Genomic DNA, 16042 nt, shown 5'->3' on the forward strand with positions numbered 1-16042 from the left:
ACAATTTGGCAACGACCACAGAAATGCAATTGCACCGTTTATTTCCTTCCATTCTTATACACGTTTCTCCAACTGAAAAAAACATACTGTAATGTGCAAGTCACAGATGTGCAGATTGTAAAAGCATTTCTTCCTTTAATAGAGAGAACATCTGTATTTTAAATGGTCAGCTTCTTTGAGATTCCACTGCGATTAACAAACGTAGAAACTTTTCCATATCACAAAAGAGAGTAGTGTCTAAGTAAGGGTGGGTCCGGTCGGTTTACTCAGACTTCAAGCCCTCCTTGATGAGGTTGAGCTCGTAGCACAAGGTCTCATAGCGGTACGCCATACGGATCTGAGGCACGTTGGTTTTGCGGATGTCGTTGCCCTCTGGACCCTCTTTGAGGTAATCCTTACCCAGGAAGTGGCGCTTCTCCTGCAGCGCAAAAAGAACCCCACAAAGAAATGTTTTAACTGGCAATTACAGTCAAAGTTCTTCAAACCACCTTTGGTAGTTCTCACTATAGTGTCACTAAGAATATATGTATTTTGTAATGTTCTCTTGGCTCTTGTTATTCTCTTTGACTCAAGTACAGACTTGTAGGTGTGTGTCTGTTTGACCTCATCAGAGAGGGCGCTCTGAAGCACGCTGTTCCTGGCAATCTCACACATGTCACAGGTGCTGAGCTTGAACACCTGAGCTGCAATGGCATATTCTTCCATTAGAGGTTCCTGTGGACATTAAAAAAAACAAAACAAGACTGATATTACTGAATGCTCCTGCTTCAACTTGAGATCATATGAAATGGATTGCATTAAAAAAAATTGCACACAACACCAATTTATCTGATTTACAGAATGTGTTTATCATCAATGCTGACCATCTCTGTCCATCTACATATTAAACAATAAACAGCACAACAGGCTGCGTGTATTTGTCTATGTTGTCACCAAAGGCTCAGACCTTGGTGTAGTGGAACTGCATGGGGTCATCGGTGGACAGAGACACCACCAAGCCTTTCTTATGGAACTCAAGCAGCGGGTTCTTGGCATACTCAAGGAACAAGCTATTGTTGCTCAGTGGGGACATGGCGATCGGGATCTGGGTCAAGACATACAGGTACTGCAGCACGGGGCTCTGTTTGTGAAGGGTTGAGGGGAAAACAGTGACTTTACAAGCTTCATATTTTTAACAAATATAACAACACAAAATATAAATAGGCAATAATCAATGTTTTAACTTGCTCACAAGAATCATGCCAAATCTGAAATTGAACTTTACACTTCAATACTAGAATTACATGTCAGTTGTATCATTGGCCACATTCAACTAAAGAGTTAGGCTGACTTAATCTATCACTGTTAACTTGTCAGACAGATATTATATAAAATGTGGTGTATAGGCAAACACATAAAAAAAAACATTTTCTACTTTGATTCGACTTATATTGTGTTTTAAGACTATTGTTATGGTTGCTTGGTCTGGCAATTGCCTGATCATGCATATGAATTAAAGTGCATTTTAAGGCAAATGAAATGCTGCATTCAGAGGACTGACCTTCTTGAGGTTAAGGCCATGAGAGATATTGTCAGCAGTCATGAATGCAGCCAGCAAGTGGGTTATGGCACCAGCCTCACCGCAGTGAGGCCTGAACATGAATGTGTTCATGCCCCTCTGTCTGGAGAGCAGAAGAACAGGAATGATACAACAGAAAGTAGCAGACATACTCAGACAAGAGTTAAATATATACTCACTGTAAATGTTTAGAGAAAATAATGATCTCTGACAAAGAAATCCGAGTGCTTCAATCCAATAGGATGAAAAAAGAAAAAGCATGTATGGAAATAGCATTACTCACTTGCGCAGCTGGTTGAGGGCAGCGATATTGGCATACATGTAGTAGATGTAGTAGGTGTAGGAGGGGTTTTTGGCGATGTCCCACTCCTCTGGTTTGGGGCTTTTAGTGGAGAACATGTGGCCACTGTGTTTGGACTCATCATCCACACTGTCAAAGCCTGTCACCTACACATTGAGTAGAAAACAATGGATTATCCCGGGATTATACCGTAGTATTCGGATTGAATCTTTTCTACAGCTATATCTTTATGTGTGGATTGGAAATCAAGGTTCAGCATGTATTTTTGTGTCTGAACAGTGACTCACATGCTTGAGGAAGATGCTTAGCTCAGGACTGGACTGTGGATCAATGGTGGCCTTGAACACAGGCAGGAAAATGTTCTCCAACATTTTGCCAAAGTGTGGCACAAAGTTTCTGCCTCTGAAGATGTCGCTGAGATAGAACATGGACAAATGGCATTATTTAAATGAAAATTTCATCCATTCTTGGTAGCAGTAGAGGTAGCTTTAGTATTTGAATGCATATTCTTTAATGCAGGCAAACAAAAAGAAAAAGCATGAAATGTATAAATGTAAGAGTTTTCCATCTCTCTGACAGTTTGGTGTGTTTATACAGAACAAAGAGAAGACTGAAAACTTACTAGATCCTAGGTATTTGAATCATCCATTTGAGGTTTGGGGAGTAAACCCTGTGCCTGACGAACCAGTTCGAGAGCTTGTTCCACTCGTTGGCGTTGCAGCCATAAATGGACAGACGGGGCTCAGCATACTGGTACCTGGCTTCCTCGAGATCACTGGCTACTTCCTGGTTTTCCCAAAGATCAAATCAAGCTCAAATCACCAGTTCAGTGTATAAAACTGAATATTAATAAAGTAGTTATAACAACCTTGATCTTCAGCTGCCACAGTGACAGTTATACAGTTTTACAGAGAAGTCGTTTGAAACTAACCTTGATGATAGTGGCAAAGTACTCTCCATTGATGTGATTCTCTGTCTTCAGGTACAGGTCACGCAGCTCACTGGCTCCTACTGGGTTGTACTTGGCGTTGAACTTATCGAAACGCTGGAAGGTTTGTCTACCCTTCAGAGAAAGATACAAGATGATAATTTAGACCAAAGAAGTTATAAAACTGAACAGGCAACACGACACATTTGGTTTTAATAAAAGTGTTTGCTTTTATAGAATACAAACTTTTTGATATTTAAACATTTCCTCAAGAATTAGAAAAGAAGTTTATCCTATAGCCGAAACACTTGATGAATCCAAGGTCCACTACTGACAATGTGCCCCATATTTTAATATGATCACTTAGATCAGATCTCTAATCCCTAAACCTAACCAAGGAAAAATGGCAGATTATCTTGGGTAAAAGAACGAAGGTTGAGGTACACAACGACGTGTGCCGCTGGTAACTTTTCTGGGCTGCTTTTCCTCATAACAGCCATCCTCCAAGAGTCTCTCCATTTAAACCAATGCATTGTAAGGGATTGTAACATCTAATCCTTTTACTGAATCTGATCCAGTTTTCAGGTTTTAGCAACGTGTGGCCTACAGAGGTGAGGCCACACGTTGCTCACCCAGCAGCAGTTTTTCCTGCACATTGGTCATCATGGTACAAGTCCTGGTAAATGGTAAATTTGGTAGCACTATAATCTTTATGTTCTATGTGTACAATCCTTTAAAGATAATATAAAACTGATGGTTTATCTTTCAATTATAATGTTTGGGGTTTTTTTTGTTATTATCTGACTATTACATATTTTTATTCTTATCTTGAACACTTAATGGCTTTCATGGAAATGTATCCTGTCAGTATGTGTGCCTTGTTACTTTACTATAATAAAAGTCTGTTATTAGTTGTTAGATTACTAAAAAAAAAAAAAAAAAACCCACAGCGTGCACATCCAGTGAGTCCACAGTGAGGTCGTATGGATGCAGGTTGAGGGACTGAAAGAGCTCCTTCATGGTGACCTCCTTCCCTTTGAGGTTGTGCACTACACGTTCAGCATCCACACGGTAAGACTTTTTGATAAAGCGCAGCAGGTGCTTCTGGTTCATGCAGGCAGCAGCATGGATGTGAGTGTCCACCTTGAAAGGAATAGAGATGGCAGGGTGATCAGTGAGGTTTTTGTTTGTGCAATGTAATACATGTGATCGGTCACAAGAGGGAGCTAAAGACACCACGAGCTGCACTGCAGCTGGAAGTAAGGAAGATGATAGAAAATGTGTGAAATGATCATGCACAACAAATAAATAGGACATTACTTAAACTCTACTACACATTCCAGTTAAAATCAGCACAAAGCTGTTGATAGTCACAGATTTCTGAAAAATCCTGCAACTGTGCTAATCACACTGGTATTTTATTTTATGTCACTTCACATTAAATTGACAGAAGGTTTAAAGCAACTACCTTTCTGCAATTGTAGAAGTCCCTGTGAGGGTTCTTCTTCACCTCTTTCATCTCCTCCATCTCATTCAGCATCTCATGCACATTAAACTTGGACATGAGAAACTTAAGACGGCGGTGAGTGTAAGTCTTTCTGCAAAATAAAGTGGAAATAATTGTGCTTTGATAGCACTTTCACCTAGGAAGAATTACAGCTAAATTACAAAAATGAGGAGAAATTGTGTTGGCACTTTTTGAAATCAGATGAATTTCAGTTCTAAAATCTAAAAACAGAGTAATGAGCACTTTTAAAGGACTCACGTTGGGCCCTGTGCAATAAGAGCGATGAGGAAGTTCATGTCATCGATAAAGGTATTGAGGTCTGGGTAGGGCATGTCCTTTGGCTGATGTTTGTCAGCAGCTGCAGCGTCATTGTACACATAAATCACACCATCCTTCATACGAGCAACATAGCCCAGATTCTTTGGCAGGTTCTTGACATCAAAGGGGTCTTCCCCTTCCTTTGGAGGACTTGTGAAGACTGAGGATAGATGCGACATATAATTAAGTACACATCTTCTACATAAGATCATTTCAAATCATGCTAACCCTGATCTCCTTTTATTATCACCTGGCTCCAATTGTTCTTCCGGTCTGAAAGATTCTCCTTCAGTCTGACGCAGGTACTGGGAGGCTGTTCTTGGGAAGCGCTGGAAGGCCAGTCGCATGTACTTCTCCCTGATGGTTAAAGCACGGTACAGACCCCTGCATGCCAGCTCAAAGTCATCCATGGTCACCTGAATAGCACATACGAGAGATAACAGTAAACTGTTAAACAATGTGGAATTAATGAAACACATTAGCCCTGTGTCAGACTGGCTTCCTGTCCAGGTTGGCCTATAACAGCTGGGATGAGCTCCAGCACCCCTGCGACCCTAAACTGGATAAACTGGATGGATGGATGAAGCAGATGGATACTATACTGTTAAAACAAATTTAAGTACTAGAACTTTTTATTTGCTCCAATCTCATCTCAATGGCAATTTTTTTTTAAAAAGAGTATATATTACACAATCAGTCATTTGCTCTGTGTAATGTTAACACAACATGTTACATATGCAGTGAACAAACCTTTATCTTAACAAATGTGAGGCCCAAAGTTAAAGCAAAGTCACTTCCTCCAAAGTTTTCTCTCGCTCTACTGTAAATGTCAAACCAACGGTGGTGAAACCTGAAACTTTAGCATACTCTCACATGAGCTCCACTCATGGCCTTTCATAGTGGGAGGTAGCCTGTGAGGACACTCACGCACTAACAAAATATAGTCAGTGAAATTTATACTCACCACTTGTCACATTCATGTCTGCTTGACCCAGTTTGAATGTGCTACAGGTAGTTTCAATTTTAAAGCTATCAATACCAATTCAAACCCAATTCAGGAGTCGCTGCAATTGAAAAGCCAGTCTGATTGAAATGCATGTCAGTCTTACCAAGCATTTGTGAATAGTGCTTAATAAACTACTTTCTTTTAAAATTCAGTTCATGCTATAACTTTTATAAGCTTTAAAGACTTTTACCTTGTCGCACCCAGAACCACCCCTCCGAGTGACATCACAACGTGCTAATACACTGTGAAGTTACACCACTGGACGAAGGTGTTATTTATGGTTGACCTCAAAGTGTAACATAAGAAGTTTAATGTTTTTTAATTATGCGAAAATAAACAGTACCCCAGCAGCATAGTCTCCAATGACAGCCACTCTCTGGAAGTCAGGCACTTCCAGATAGGTGGGCGTGTCCACTTCCACTGACACTACAGTAGCAGCTGCCTGGGAAGCACCCGTGGGCACGGCCATGGTACGGGAGCGCTTCTTGCTGTGGAAGATGAGATAGTGAAGTCTGACTTAATTTTTCTGTCAAAATTGATCAAATATTTGTTGTTACTACTAAGCAAATTTCCCCCATTAAATAATAAAGTTGTGTAATGATTTTTTGTCGTTGTGGTTCTTTCAGGAAGCAAATCATGATTTTGTAGCATCACTATTCAAAATCTTCCATCTCACCGTTTCTGCTCATCATCATCAGTGTGCAGATGGTGGGCCATCTCATGATGGATGATGGGACAGTCCTCAGCCACATCAAACATGGAGATTTCATCGCGGATCGTTTCGTCTTTGGTCTCAGAAGCAAAGACCTGCTCTGCGAAGGCCCTCATCTTGTCATCGGTCTCTGTGATGCGCACAGAAAGTTCAAGTAACAGAAACGCATTCCGTTCATATAACACCATGCAACATCGAACTAAACTAGGCGGGCCACATTCAGGATTGCCTACTATGATCTACATTACAAAATGAAAAAATTTTAAGGAGGAAAATCTTGGACATGATGTACTGCATTGCATTGCATTCACAGCATATTCCTCAATGATGTGTACAGGCTCCAGCACAAGCATACATGGCAACAGTCACTACAACTGGGAAACTCTGACCTCCAGTATAGCCTGCAACAATCATGCATATTGAGGGACTACACTGATGAAGCACTCCAGGTCCACTTCTCTTTATAATTGCGTAATTGCACCTAATCCGCCACAGTGTAAGTGGCTTTTTATTCTTGTTTTTGATGAAAATATGCTAAAAAATATATACGCACACGCAAAGATTAATGCAAACACACACAAAAATGAGACAGTGACAATGCAAAGCCTTTGTAGCTCTATTTAACAACCCACTGTGTACAAAAATACTCTCTAGACCAACTCTACTTTTTTACATGCACTTGCAAGAGCCAACACATTCTCCTCTAAGGTGACATCTCTAGCATAGAGTTTGATACTGAAGTGACTTTGGCTTCCATTCGCCATTCTCCATACTTACTCTGTTGACCTGATATACCCAGCAAGAGAGAGAGATGCATCATGGGGAATAAAACCCAGAAAAGAAAGTGTTAGGAAAAGCATTGGTTAGATAATATTATGCAGAAGGTTATACATGAATAAACCCCAAACACTTTATCGTTATCCACAGTACGTTGATATCAAGTTGTGTAATATAAAAGCCTATATATATATATATATTTATATAAATAAAACAACATAGATTAGAAAATGCATGCAGTAGCAAACCTTGCACACATGAATAATGAAATTAAATGTTGGACTACTTGTGATAAATGGGTAAGTGACATTAATGTAAGGCACAGTGTGAGGATGTGTATGGATTGGACACATGGCTGTTAAAATTGATTAAGTGTTGCAACTGAATGAAATGCAGGAGCTGGACAAAAAACTGCTGACCACATCTTCAAAATACACACAGAGATTGTTTCATTGTGTCTCTGCTCCCAGTGGAGCAACATGTTTCAACTAAAATGTGCAGTATGGTCATGCATATAAGGATGCACTAACTGTGTGGCCCTGGGATATGCTGTCTGTACCAAACGGTTTGATTGTTGCCTAAAGTTCTTGATATGTGCATCGCTGTATGTTAAGCTTTTCGTGGTGGCAAAAAGTCATTTATTAATGCAGATGTTCACTTTCAGTTGAGTCCTCATGGATCAAGCTGTTTGTGGAGAACTGATATTGAATGTGAACAGTTTATTAATAAATGCTGTCAATTTGCACTTTATCCCATCATTTCCTTTTTTGTGTTCATTCGCAAAAAAAAACAAAAAACATCAGAAAAGGTTGCTTTCAAATAAAAAAATGCAGGTTTGGTGATGTGACTGCCTCACAACTAGGCAGTAAACCATGCATTTTGAAATACTTGAATCTGTATTTCAAATTCCCTAATTCATTTCCCATCTAGATACTTACTTCCTCCCTCTGGTGAAAAAGCAAAAAAATCCCAGTCGGGGTGGGACAGTCCAGGTTAAAGGGGAAACAAAACATGCCTGGTTATATCTCAGAACAACAATAACAATGAAATAAGTGTGTTAAACAATTGATGAAAAAAAATCATCCATAGTGGCTCGTGGAGCAGGTGAGGTCTCCCGGAAAACTGCATAATACTCCTATCGCCATAGCTAAATATCACCTTTAGTAAACTGAATTATTGGTTCAATCATTTCCACATTATTTGTCACTCAACTTTGTCTGTGGCTGATCAATAGGTCTTAAAATCAGTCATATTTTACCGCATTAATTGTTGCAAAATAATTTGCAACAAGTATTTTTAATTGAAAAGTTGTACTAATTAATACAACTTAATTCTATTAGCTGTGAAGTCAAACCTGTCTGCAGGTGGTCAGGCTTCAGCACTTCATCTTTTCACCTTTTGAAAGACTCTTGCATAATGTAACTGGCCGGTTGCCCTGTGCCTGGTGAAGGCAGGCCTAAAATTAGCAACTATTACTGCAGCATTCAAAATAGTATTAATGACAGAGATTTTCTGTGGTGGGCATGTACTACAAGAAGGATCACAATGAAAGTACAAACCTAGAAAAATTATCTGGATGGCAAACACAATCTCTGTGAACATGATGACAAATAGCATTCATCGTATTTCCTTTCCTGCTATTTTCACTGTTGATAGTAAACCACAGGTGCATTACCAAAAGCTGATACACACCCCTGTAGTACAATACCAACGACTATATACCGCATGCTTAAAATAGATCTTATAGATATAGAATTGTATTAAATGAATTGTGCATATTAACACTAGTTAGCTAGTGTTATGCAGACACAGATCACTATCTCACGCTGGACGTATGTGCATTTTTAACCCCAGTGAAGCTGCCATTAAAGCTGTCACTGCCACCCATAAGGAAGATACCCCTGGAATGGCACTGCTAAACAAATGTGGATTTATTGCCTAAACAGTTGTTTATACTACATGCTGCACAGAAAAGTGTGACCAGTGTAATATAAAATCAGCACATCACTTCATCTCAGTCGGGCAGTAGGGGGACATCTTTGTCACCCTTCTGTCTTCTACTGGTTAAGAAATTCCATGAAATGATAGCACCACTGGTGAAGACTTTGTTCATTTCTTTAAAAAAATCTCCAAACCTCCCCTCTGTTAGTGTAGTATATATGAAGTCCCTGTTTCATTTTGCCCAAACTGACCTGGAACCAAAACTTTCGGCATGGTGATGGTCTTCAGTTAAACTATCCTGAGGACTGGTAGCGGGTGGTCAGGCACTGGACCACTGTAGTTGGGAAGTGTGGAGCCCCGTGCTTGCTCTGGGCAATATTAAGCACCCTCTGCTCAACTGTAACCAGAACCCGCTGTGGCCACATGAAACATGCCTTGATGTAATGTGGAACTCATATGTGTCTAGATCTATTTTAAGTCATCTGTGTGCATACAGGACCCCCCCCCCGGCTGGCATAGTGTTTTGACAAACTGACAGGTATTTGCATACATGGGGACTCATCTTATGAAACACCATGATAGCTGCATGAGTTGCTGTGAACATGGTAGGTGGTACATAAGATGGGCTGACTTATAAACCACTTCTTTGCATAAATTATAATTAGCGAGGAAGTAGAAGAAGGAAATTAGAAGGAAGCTCACACCCACATTGCCCTGTCTGCACTGTTAGTGTTCCATCATTAGGTGGTAGAGACAATAACATTCAACTTCACAACAAGGTGCTTCCTAGCACAACATCATGGCTGTGCAGATGACAGTCAGCTCTTGTCTCTGGATTTTACATCTCTATCCTGTTGCTGAAGGATCCCATGCATTTGTCAGATTCTGTGTGGACTTCTGTAATAGCGTCTTATTGAAATAATAAGCCACAAGTAAAGTCAAGGACAGGCTGTGAAGTGCTCAAAACTCGCTATATCCTGGCAAGAGATCACTCCTACTCTCGGCACTTTACATAGCTCCCAAAGTCCTGCCTTAAATTCAGTCATTCTTCTCACTTACAAGTCCCTTCACACTCCTGCCCCTCAGTACTTCTCTGATTTCCATCACTTCTAAATCCCTTCCCATAATCTTCGATCCCCAGTCACTGCTGGACAGGTGTTCATTCTGCTCACCGGCTGGCAGACTCTGAGGGACATAGCTATCTGAAGTCCCCCCCCCCCCCCCCCCCCTCCATTCAGAGATGCTGAAACCCTAATACAACCTAGCATTTGGTCTTACCCACAAATTCTTCCTCATTTGATTTCAAAAGTACTTTACACAAGCAACATTTTAAAGCTTTTAAAGCTATAAGGGCTGGACCAGTATTACTGAAATGCTTTTTAAATGAGAAAATGTGACATTGCTTAAAGAAACACAACACTTCACATCCAATTCAACTATTCAAATATTTCTCAGCAAAATCACCTTAGAGTCACGTGAAAAAGAACAAGCTAACCTCACTGAATGATTACCACCTTTAGCAGCAATAACGTGAGGTAACGCATCGCTATCTTAAGGTCCTGCCCCAGCATTTTGATCAGCTTGAAGCCTGTACTTGGACAGAGTATTGCATGGTATCACCTTTTAGGCATACCTTACGGGTGTACTTATTTTTCACAGGACTGCATATACATGTTTTAACCTGTGCACAATAATATGCGTTTAAGTAATCATATACAACCAAGCCTATTTTCTGAGCTAAAACTCATACAGATTTGGGTGTGCAGCTTCCAGTTGCTTTTGGCTTTCAAAAGAACGTGCTTTGAGCAGGAAACACATGAAAAACAGGCACAGCAGGTAACGGTTAAGATTTGCTAGGAGGCACTGGGTTTACAAAACAAATTTCCCACGTGTGGGACTAATAAAGGTTATCTTATCTTATCTTATCTTATGCAGCTTACTGTGGATTAAAAAAGTCAAAATAAAATAACAAAAAAAGTTTAACTGGGAGAAAAGCCTGGGGTCTCATTGTAATTCATGAAATGAAAATATTCCGGTGCTTCCTTGGGATAAATTCTTTCAGTTGTCATTGCTGTTGAAGTTTTCTAATGTAGTTTTACTGCTTTATCAAAAATTTAATTCCATTTAACTCTAAAGCTTTTGACAGAATCAGACAAAATAAAAATGAATCTATCTGGAGGGCTAAATACTGCAGAATAGCAGGATATATTATGAAAATATATGAAGTTGATTTGTGTTGCACACGCTCCCATTTCCCGATGTCTGTGCACTGGAAGACACAAACCAACAAGCCATCTATTTTTAGGGAATGTGATTCTAAATGTCAAGGTTCCTCTTACTAGTTAAAGAGATCAAGTTAGACGTGGGCAGTCAGTCAGTTCAGACTTTGGGAATTAAAATGCCAGAATGGGAATGTTTAAATTATTAAAGGTGAATTAAGGATTTTTTAAAAATCATTTAAAATAGGGCACAAATTTCACAAAAATACCTTTCAAGTATTTAAACTTCACAATCTTGTTTTACATTTCCTTGTAATTGTAACGACAGGTTTCTTCTACTATTAACTTAAACAGAAGAGATCTGTTTAATCCTCTCAAACTTTAGCTGGTGTGCCCAATTTGCACAAAAATGCTAACTAAAGTGTTACAGCTACATGCCTCAGTAGGAAAAATCAGTGCTTCCTGCTCAAATGCCACAAGGAACAGAGTGTATCGATCTGCCACGTGAGAGTGAACTTCAAGGATAAACAGCTAAAATGACTGATTCAAGAATTTCGTCTTTCCAGAGAGATCTACACTCTTCAATATGAACCTGAGAGGTTATTGGCGGCTGTAGCCTAAATGTGATTTAGACAGGCAGGAGGGAGCAGAGTGTCCAAGTTTGTCCATCTCATATTACTCCTATCATCATCATCCAAACTGCCAGACACTACCAAATAACAACAGGTGTCACAGTGTCCGGCTCCCGCTCTACAGGCGTTCTTTGGATCTGGCCATGCAGCAGTTTCCTGTGATTTCCACATTTCCCCTTAGTTTTGGGGATATATTGTAGGAGATTTTAAGAAACACCAAAGCACGAGTGTAAACTGTAAATGTAGCACACAAACAACCGAGTGATTCCTATGGATAAATAGTCCAAATTGGTGTTACATGATGTTTGGGATTGAACATTCCTAAGTGCAATGTTAACACAGTTCTACCTATAGTTCCTCTAAATGAATAAAGTCTTCCCAGCCTCTACAGGATGTTCATCTGCTCCTCTGAAAGCTGCAGGGAGACTTCTGCATAAATAAAGGCCACTGAGTCTAAATGTACCAAGAACAAGATTAAACTTGTTCTTCTTAAAAAAAAAAAGTTCTGGTGCACAAGAAAGAGTCTGCTCTTTGCTCACATTTGCTGGTGGAGGGCTGCAGTATGTTGTGTTTGGATTGTAATCACACTTCCTGCTTGAAAGATAAAGAGGAACACCCAGAGCTAACATCTACCGCTGGTGAAAACACACATCTGGATTCATGTTTGGATTTGTCCTAAAACATGGTGGGACTTTCATCTAGTCTGTAATTACGAATACACAAGATCAATTTTAAATAATAAATAATAAAAGCAAATGCCAATACTGAGTGCATGCACAATACAACACAGCATATAGTCGAAACGCGAAGTCTAGAAATATGTGTTTCATTTCATTTTAATGTTACTACGAGCATGTTGCCCGGGGCAACGTGTCAAGGTTTATATCGCTAAACATTTAGTAATATAGATCTGGTTTTTCTGTGTTTTCCTTTTTTAGTGGAAAGATGCAAGAAGGGTGGGATCAGAAAGTTTCCCCCAGTGATGTGTTCAGGAATTTTAATTGGTCTTAATTGCTGTACTATTCCTCCCCACCAGAACATTCACTTCCCCAGAACAAACGTGTGCGAGCATCTGTGCTGCAGACAGGACAAAGAGGTAAGTCTCTACAAGATTTTGCCATGGATTTTCTGTAGCAAGTGCCCCTTTTCTGTTATTATTTATTTACTTATTTAATTACCAGAATATTCCAGTTATGCAGACGATCTTAGTTAGAAAGGGTCTCGAAAGACTTTCTTAGATGGATCAGTTGGTTGTTTTGACACCACATTTAGTCTATATAATAATAATTCTTATTATTTTTAAGATGTTTCCTATTACATGACCTCCTAAGCCCTCCAAATCCTAGCAAGACTTTATAAAGTCCATGTCAGCTGACTCTACTAAACTGACTTCTACCCCATGACCTTCTACTACCAATAAATGAATCACTTAAGCTGAAACTTTAGTAGCCCACCCCTGTGCACTGGGTTTATTCTTAATCAGTGTAACTCACTGCATGCAGCCTACTTCAAAATGTTATAGACTCTAACATACATGCAATAAGAGACACGTTTTGCTACTACCCCGAATTAACTTTCTGGGACTCATATTCCCAAGGCAGTTTCTGATATAATACAGATTTGAGCTACACCATCTCTCCATAGAGACATCTGTGACTGACCAGAGCCTGACATACCAGTGTAAATGCCTTCAACTCCTTAACTGCACGCAGAAGCCTTTTCCTGTAATGAGAATCCTCTTCCTGGATATCTGAAGTCCTTTTTTTTTTTTAAGATAGAAAGGAAAAGAAAAATCAGAACTATCTTTGATGGATTCCATCCTTAGTAGCAAATGTTGATCAGCTATTTCTGAATGACCGCCAGCGAGTAGACCATGACAGTAGAGATTGAGTTGTTTGGGCCACTGTGCTTTTCTGCCTGATCATCAGGCAGATAAGTGTGCATAGATACAGGTGTAACGTACATGTTTTGGGGTTTGTGGCCCTGTGTTATGGTTTGGGATTCTAAATAGCACTGAAACAACTGACATTGTGGGAATGTGCTAATACTGATCCATGTGCTATTCCGCACCCCTCGCCCCCATCATCTTTCTTATTTTGCTCTTTCTGCTATCCTGAAAGAAAAGGCATGAAAGAAAGGTATCTACACTGTTTGCCATTTTATTCACCGTGGTGCGTAACTCTGCTATTTTGTCAAAGCCCTGAGGCTTGACTTACACATGATGGGCAGACAGATTACAGTGAATGTTAATGAGGGTTATTTAGCTGTCTCCACCACTTCCCCTAACACAGACAACAGGATACTCTGGTCAGTGTGCCACACGCTTTTAATCTCTTCTCTTTTTTTTGGGTGGGCAGATCCAAGACTGGACAGAATGGAAGTGAAGGTTTTTGTGGATGGTATCCCACGGGTGGTATGTGGAGTAACAAGGGAAACGACATGCCAAGAAGTGGTCCTAGTGCTGGCTCAAGCATTGGGTGCGTACACAGCATGCTGGACATTTTCTACTTGGTGATAAAGGTTATTTTGATATGCTGACGAATCCTCATTCTTTGCTTGTTCTTTAGGTCAACCCGGACGTTACACGTTACGGGAGAAATTTAAAGACTTTGAGCGGTGCATGACACCCGAGGAACGTCTTCTGGAGACCCTGGAGAGGTACGGTGAGCAGTCCAAGGAGGTCCAGCTCAGTCTATTCCGCAGAGGAGCATCTGTTTTGGATGAAATGGGCAAAGCAAAAGTAGGACGATATCAACCCTGTCTGCCATTAAGGAAGAAAGATGTAGGTTCCAGAATGAGGAGGAGTAGTGGCTCCCTGAGCCTGCATCGCCAAAGCTTGCCAATGTTATCCTGCTTAAGGGAAGAAGGTGAGAAGAAGCAAGAAGACCTGAAAAGGCCAAAAAGAAAGTCTCTGACACTCATGGAGGAGGCCTGGGACTGGCTGGAAAGTCTGGGGAAAGGAAAGGTCTATAGCACTGCCCATGATAAGGAAAGCAGTAAGTCGGATAAAAGGAACCGTATCTCTTTGGATTTCTCACTCACTGTGGAAAAAGATAACTCTGGTAGCATTAGCAGAGGCAAAGGGAAAGGTCAAAAAGCTTTGAAGTCAGAACTGGACCATCAAACCTCCTGCTGCATAGGAAATCAGACAAGGGGTAAAGAAAGCAAACACTCTAAAAAAACAAATGAGGCAAAATCCAACCTGTGTGGTTCAACTGCTGCCAGGACCGAGGAGGAGAAAAATACTCTCAGAGAAACCATAATATGTCAGCTCAAGTCCTTGCAGGACCTACAGGCCCAGATAACACATATAGACAGGCAGATTTTTGACCTTGAGGAACGTCAAAGGGCCAGAATCACTGAACAGGAAGCACAAGAGATGATAGTGGAAGAAGAGATGGAGCAGATCAGGTTTTGGGAAAACGAGTTACAATCAGAGGAAGGTTACGAGAAGGATTTGCAGTATCAGTTCCTCGAGATGAGAGCGAAGGCCGTGGAGTGCAAGACTAAACTGGAGGAGTACAAGTGCAAAATGCAGCGGCTTGATTTTTTCAGAGGTGCCGCTCAAGAAGATTCTGAGACTGCTTCAAAACTCAACTCAAATTGTGCCAGTGAAATTCACGCCGTCTCGGCCCAGGATGACAATCTGGAGCAATCCAGTGCAGATGGGAGTGTAAATGTCAACAGGAAGTTCTTGCCCAGAGAAGACACCAGCCATCCAGCTCTAGTTCATCCAAACCAAATAAAGGAGCGACGGCCCACTGGACCCACTGAGCTAAGGGAGTGGTGGACACGCTGGTCAGAAGCCCATAGATCTCAATCGCAGACTCAGAAGGTGATTCACCGTTCTGAGCTCACTATATATTTGAGCAGCACCAAGGCTTAGAATCAATGTCCTGGCGTTAAAAGACAATGATCCTTCACACTTTCCATTCCAAATTTATTACCAGTGCTTACTGCATGTTCTGGGCTGGGATAAAGCCCTTCAGCAAGTATTGAACTTTAATTGTTCCTCAGCTTATTTACCTTCAGTGGAAGAGACCAGTTTAGTTTTATTTCACATTTGACTTCCTCTGTATTTTAGCACATCTGAAGTGTTTTTCATACTTAAACCTGCTCTGGTGCACCAATGAATAATTATAC

At 40.5% G+C, this 16042-nt stretch overlaps 2 protein-coding genes across 3 annotated transcripts; one reads left to right on the forward strand and one right to left on the reverse strand.

Annotated features, from left to right (window-relative positions):
- Positions 1 to 24: 24 nt before the first annotated feature.
- ampd1 (adenosine monophosphate deaminase 1 (isoform M)) lies at positions 25 to 9440 on the reverse strand. Of its 2 annotated transcripts, none has more exons than XM_026153206.2 (15): positions 9300 to 9440; positions 6295 to 6460; positions 5962 to 6106; positions 4863 to 5028; positions 4553 to 4772; positions 4256 to 4385; positions 3736 to 3930; positions 2791 to 2922; positions 2482 to 2645; positions 2147 to 2273; positions 1842 to 2005; positions 1541 to 1661; positions 947 to 1120; positions 604 to 714; positions 25 to 418 (listed from the first exon to the last, which is right to left on the reverse strand). In XM_026153206.2, the coding sequence occupies exons 1-15, from the start codon at positions 9319 to 9321 to the stop codon at positions 263 to 265; spliced, it is 2193 nt and encodes a 730-aa protein (XP_026008991.2). In that variant the 5' UTR covers positions 9322 to 9440; the 3' UTR covers positions 25 to 262. The 2 variants fall into 2 exon arrangements, with proteins under 2 accessions (XP_026008991.2, XP_080151350.1); XM_080295224.1 differs by lacking the exon at positions 9300 to 9440 and adding an exon at positions 7108 to 7240.
- Positions 9441 to 12956: 3516 nt separating this feature from the next.
- On the forward strand, positions 12957 to 15927 carry rassf11 (Ras association domain family member 11). The gene is made up of 3 exons (XM_080294733.1): positions 12957 to 12995; positions 14257 to 14376; positions 14467 to 15927. Exons 2-3 carry the CDS (start codon positions 14274 to 14276, stop codon positions 15783 to 15785), a joined length of 1422 nt encoding a protein of 473 aa, XP_080150859.1. The 5' UTR covers positions 12957 to 12995; positions 14257 to 14273; the 3' UTR covers positions 15786 to 15927.
- The last annotated feature ends 115 nt before the right edge of the window (positions 15928 to 16042 follow it).

Source organism: Astatotilapia calliptera, chromosome 20, assembly GCF_964374335.1.
Source record: "Astatotilapia calliptera chromosome 20, fAstCal68.1, whole genome shotgun sequence".
NCBI classification, from domain to species: domain Eukaryota; kingdom Metazoa; phylum Chordata; class Actinopteri; order Cichliformes; family Cichlidae; genus Astatotilapia; species Astatotilapia calliptera.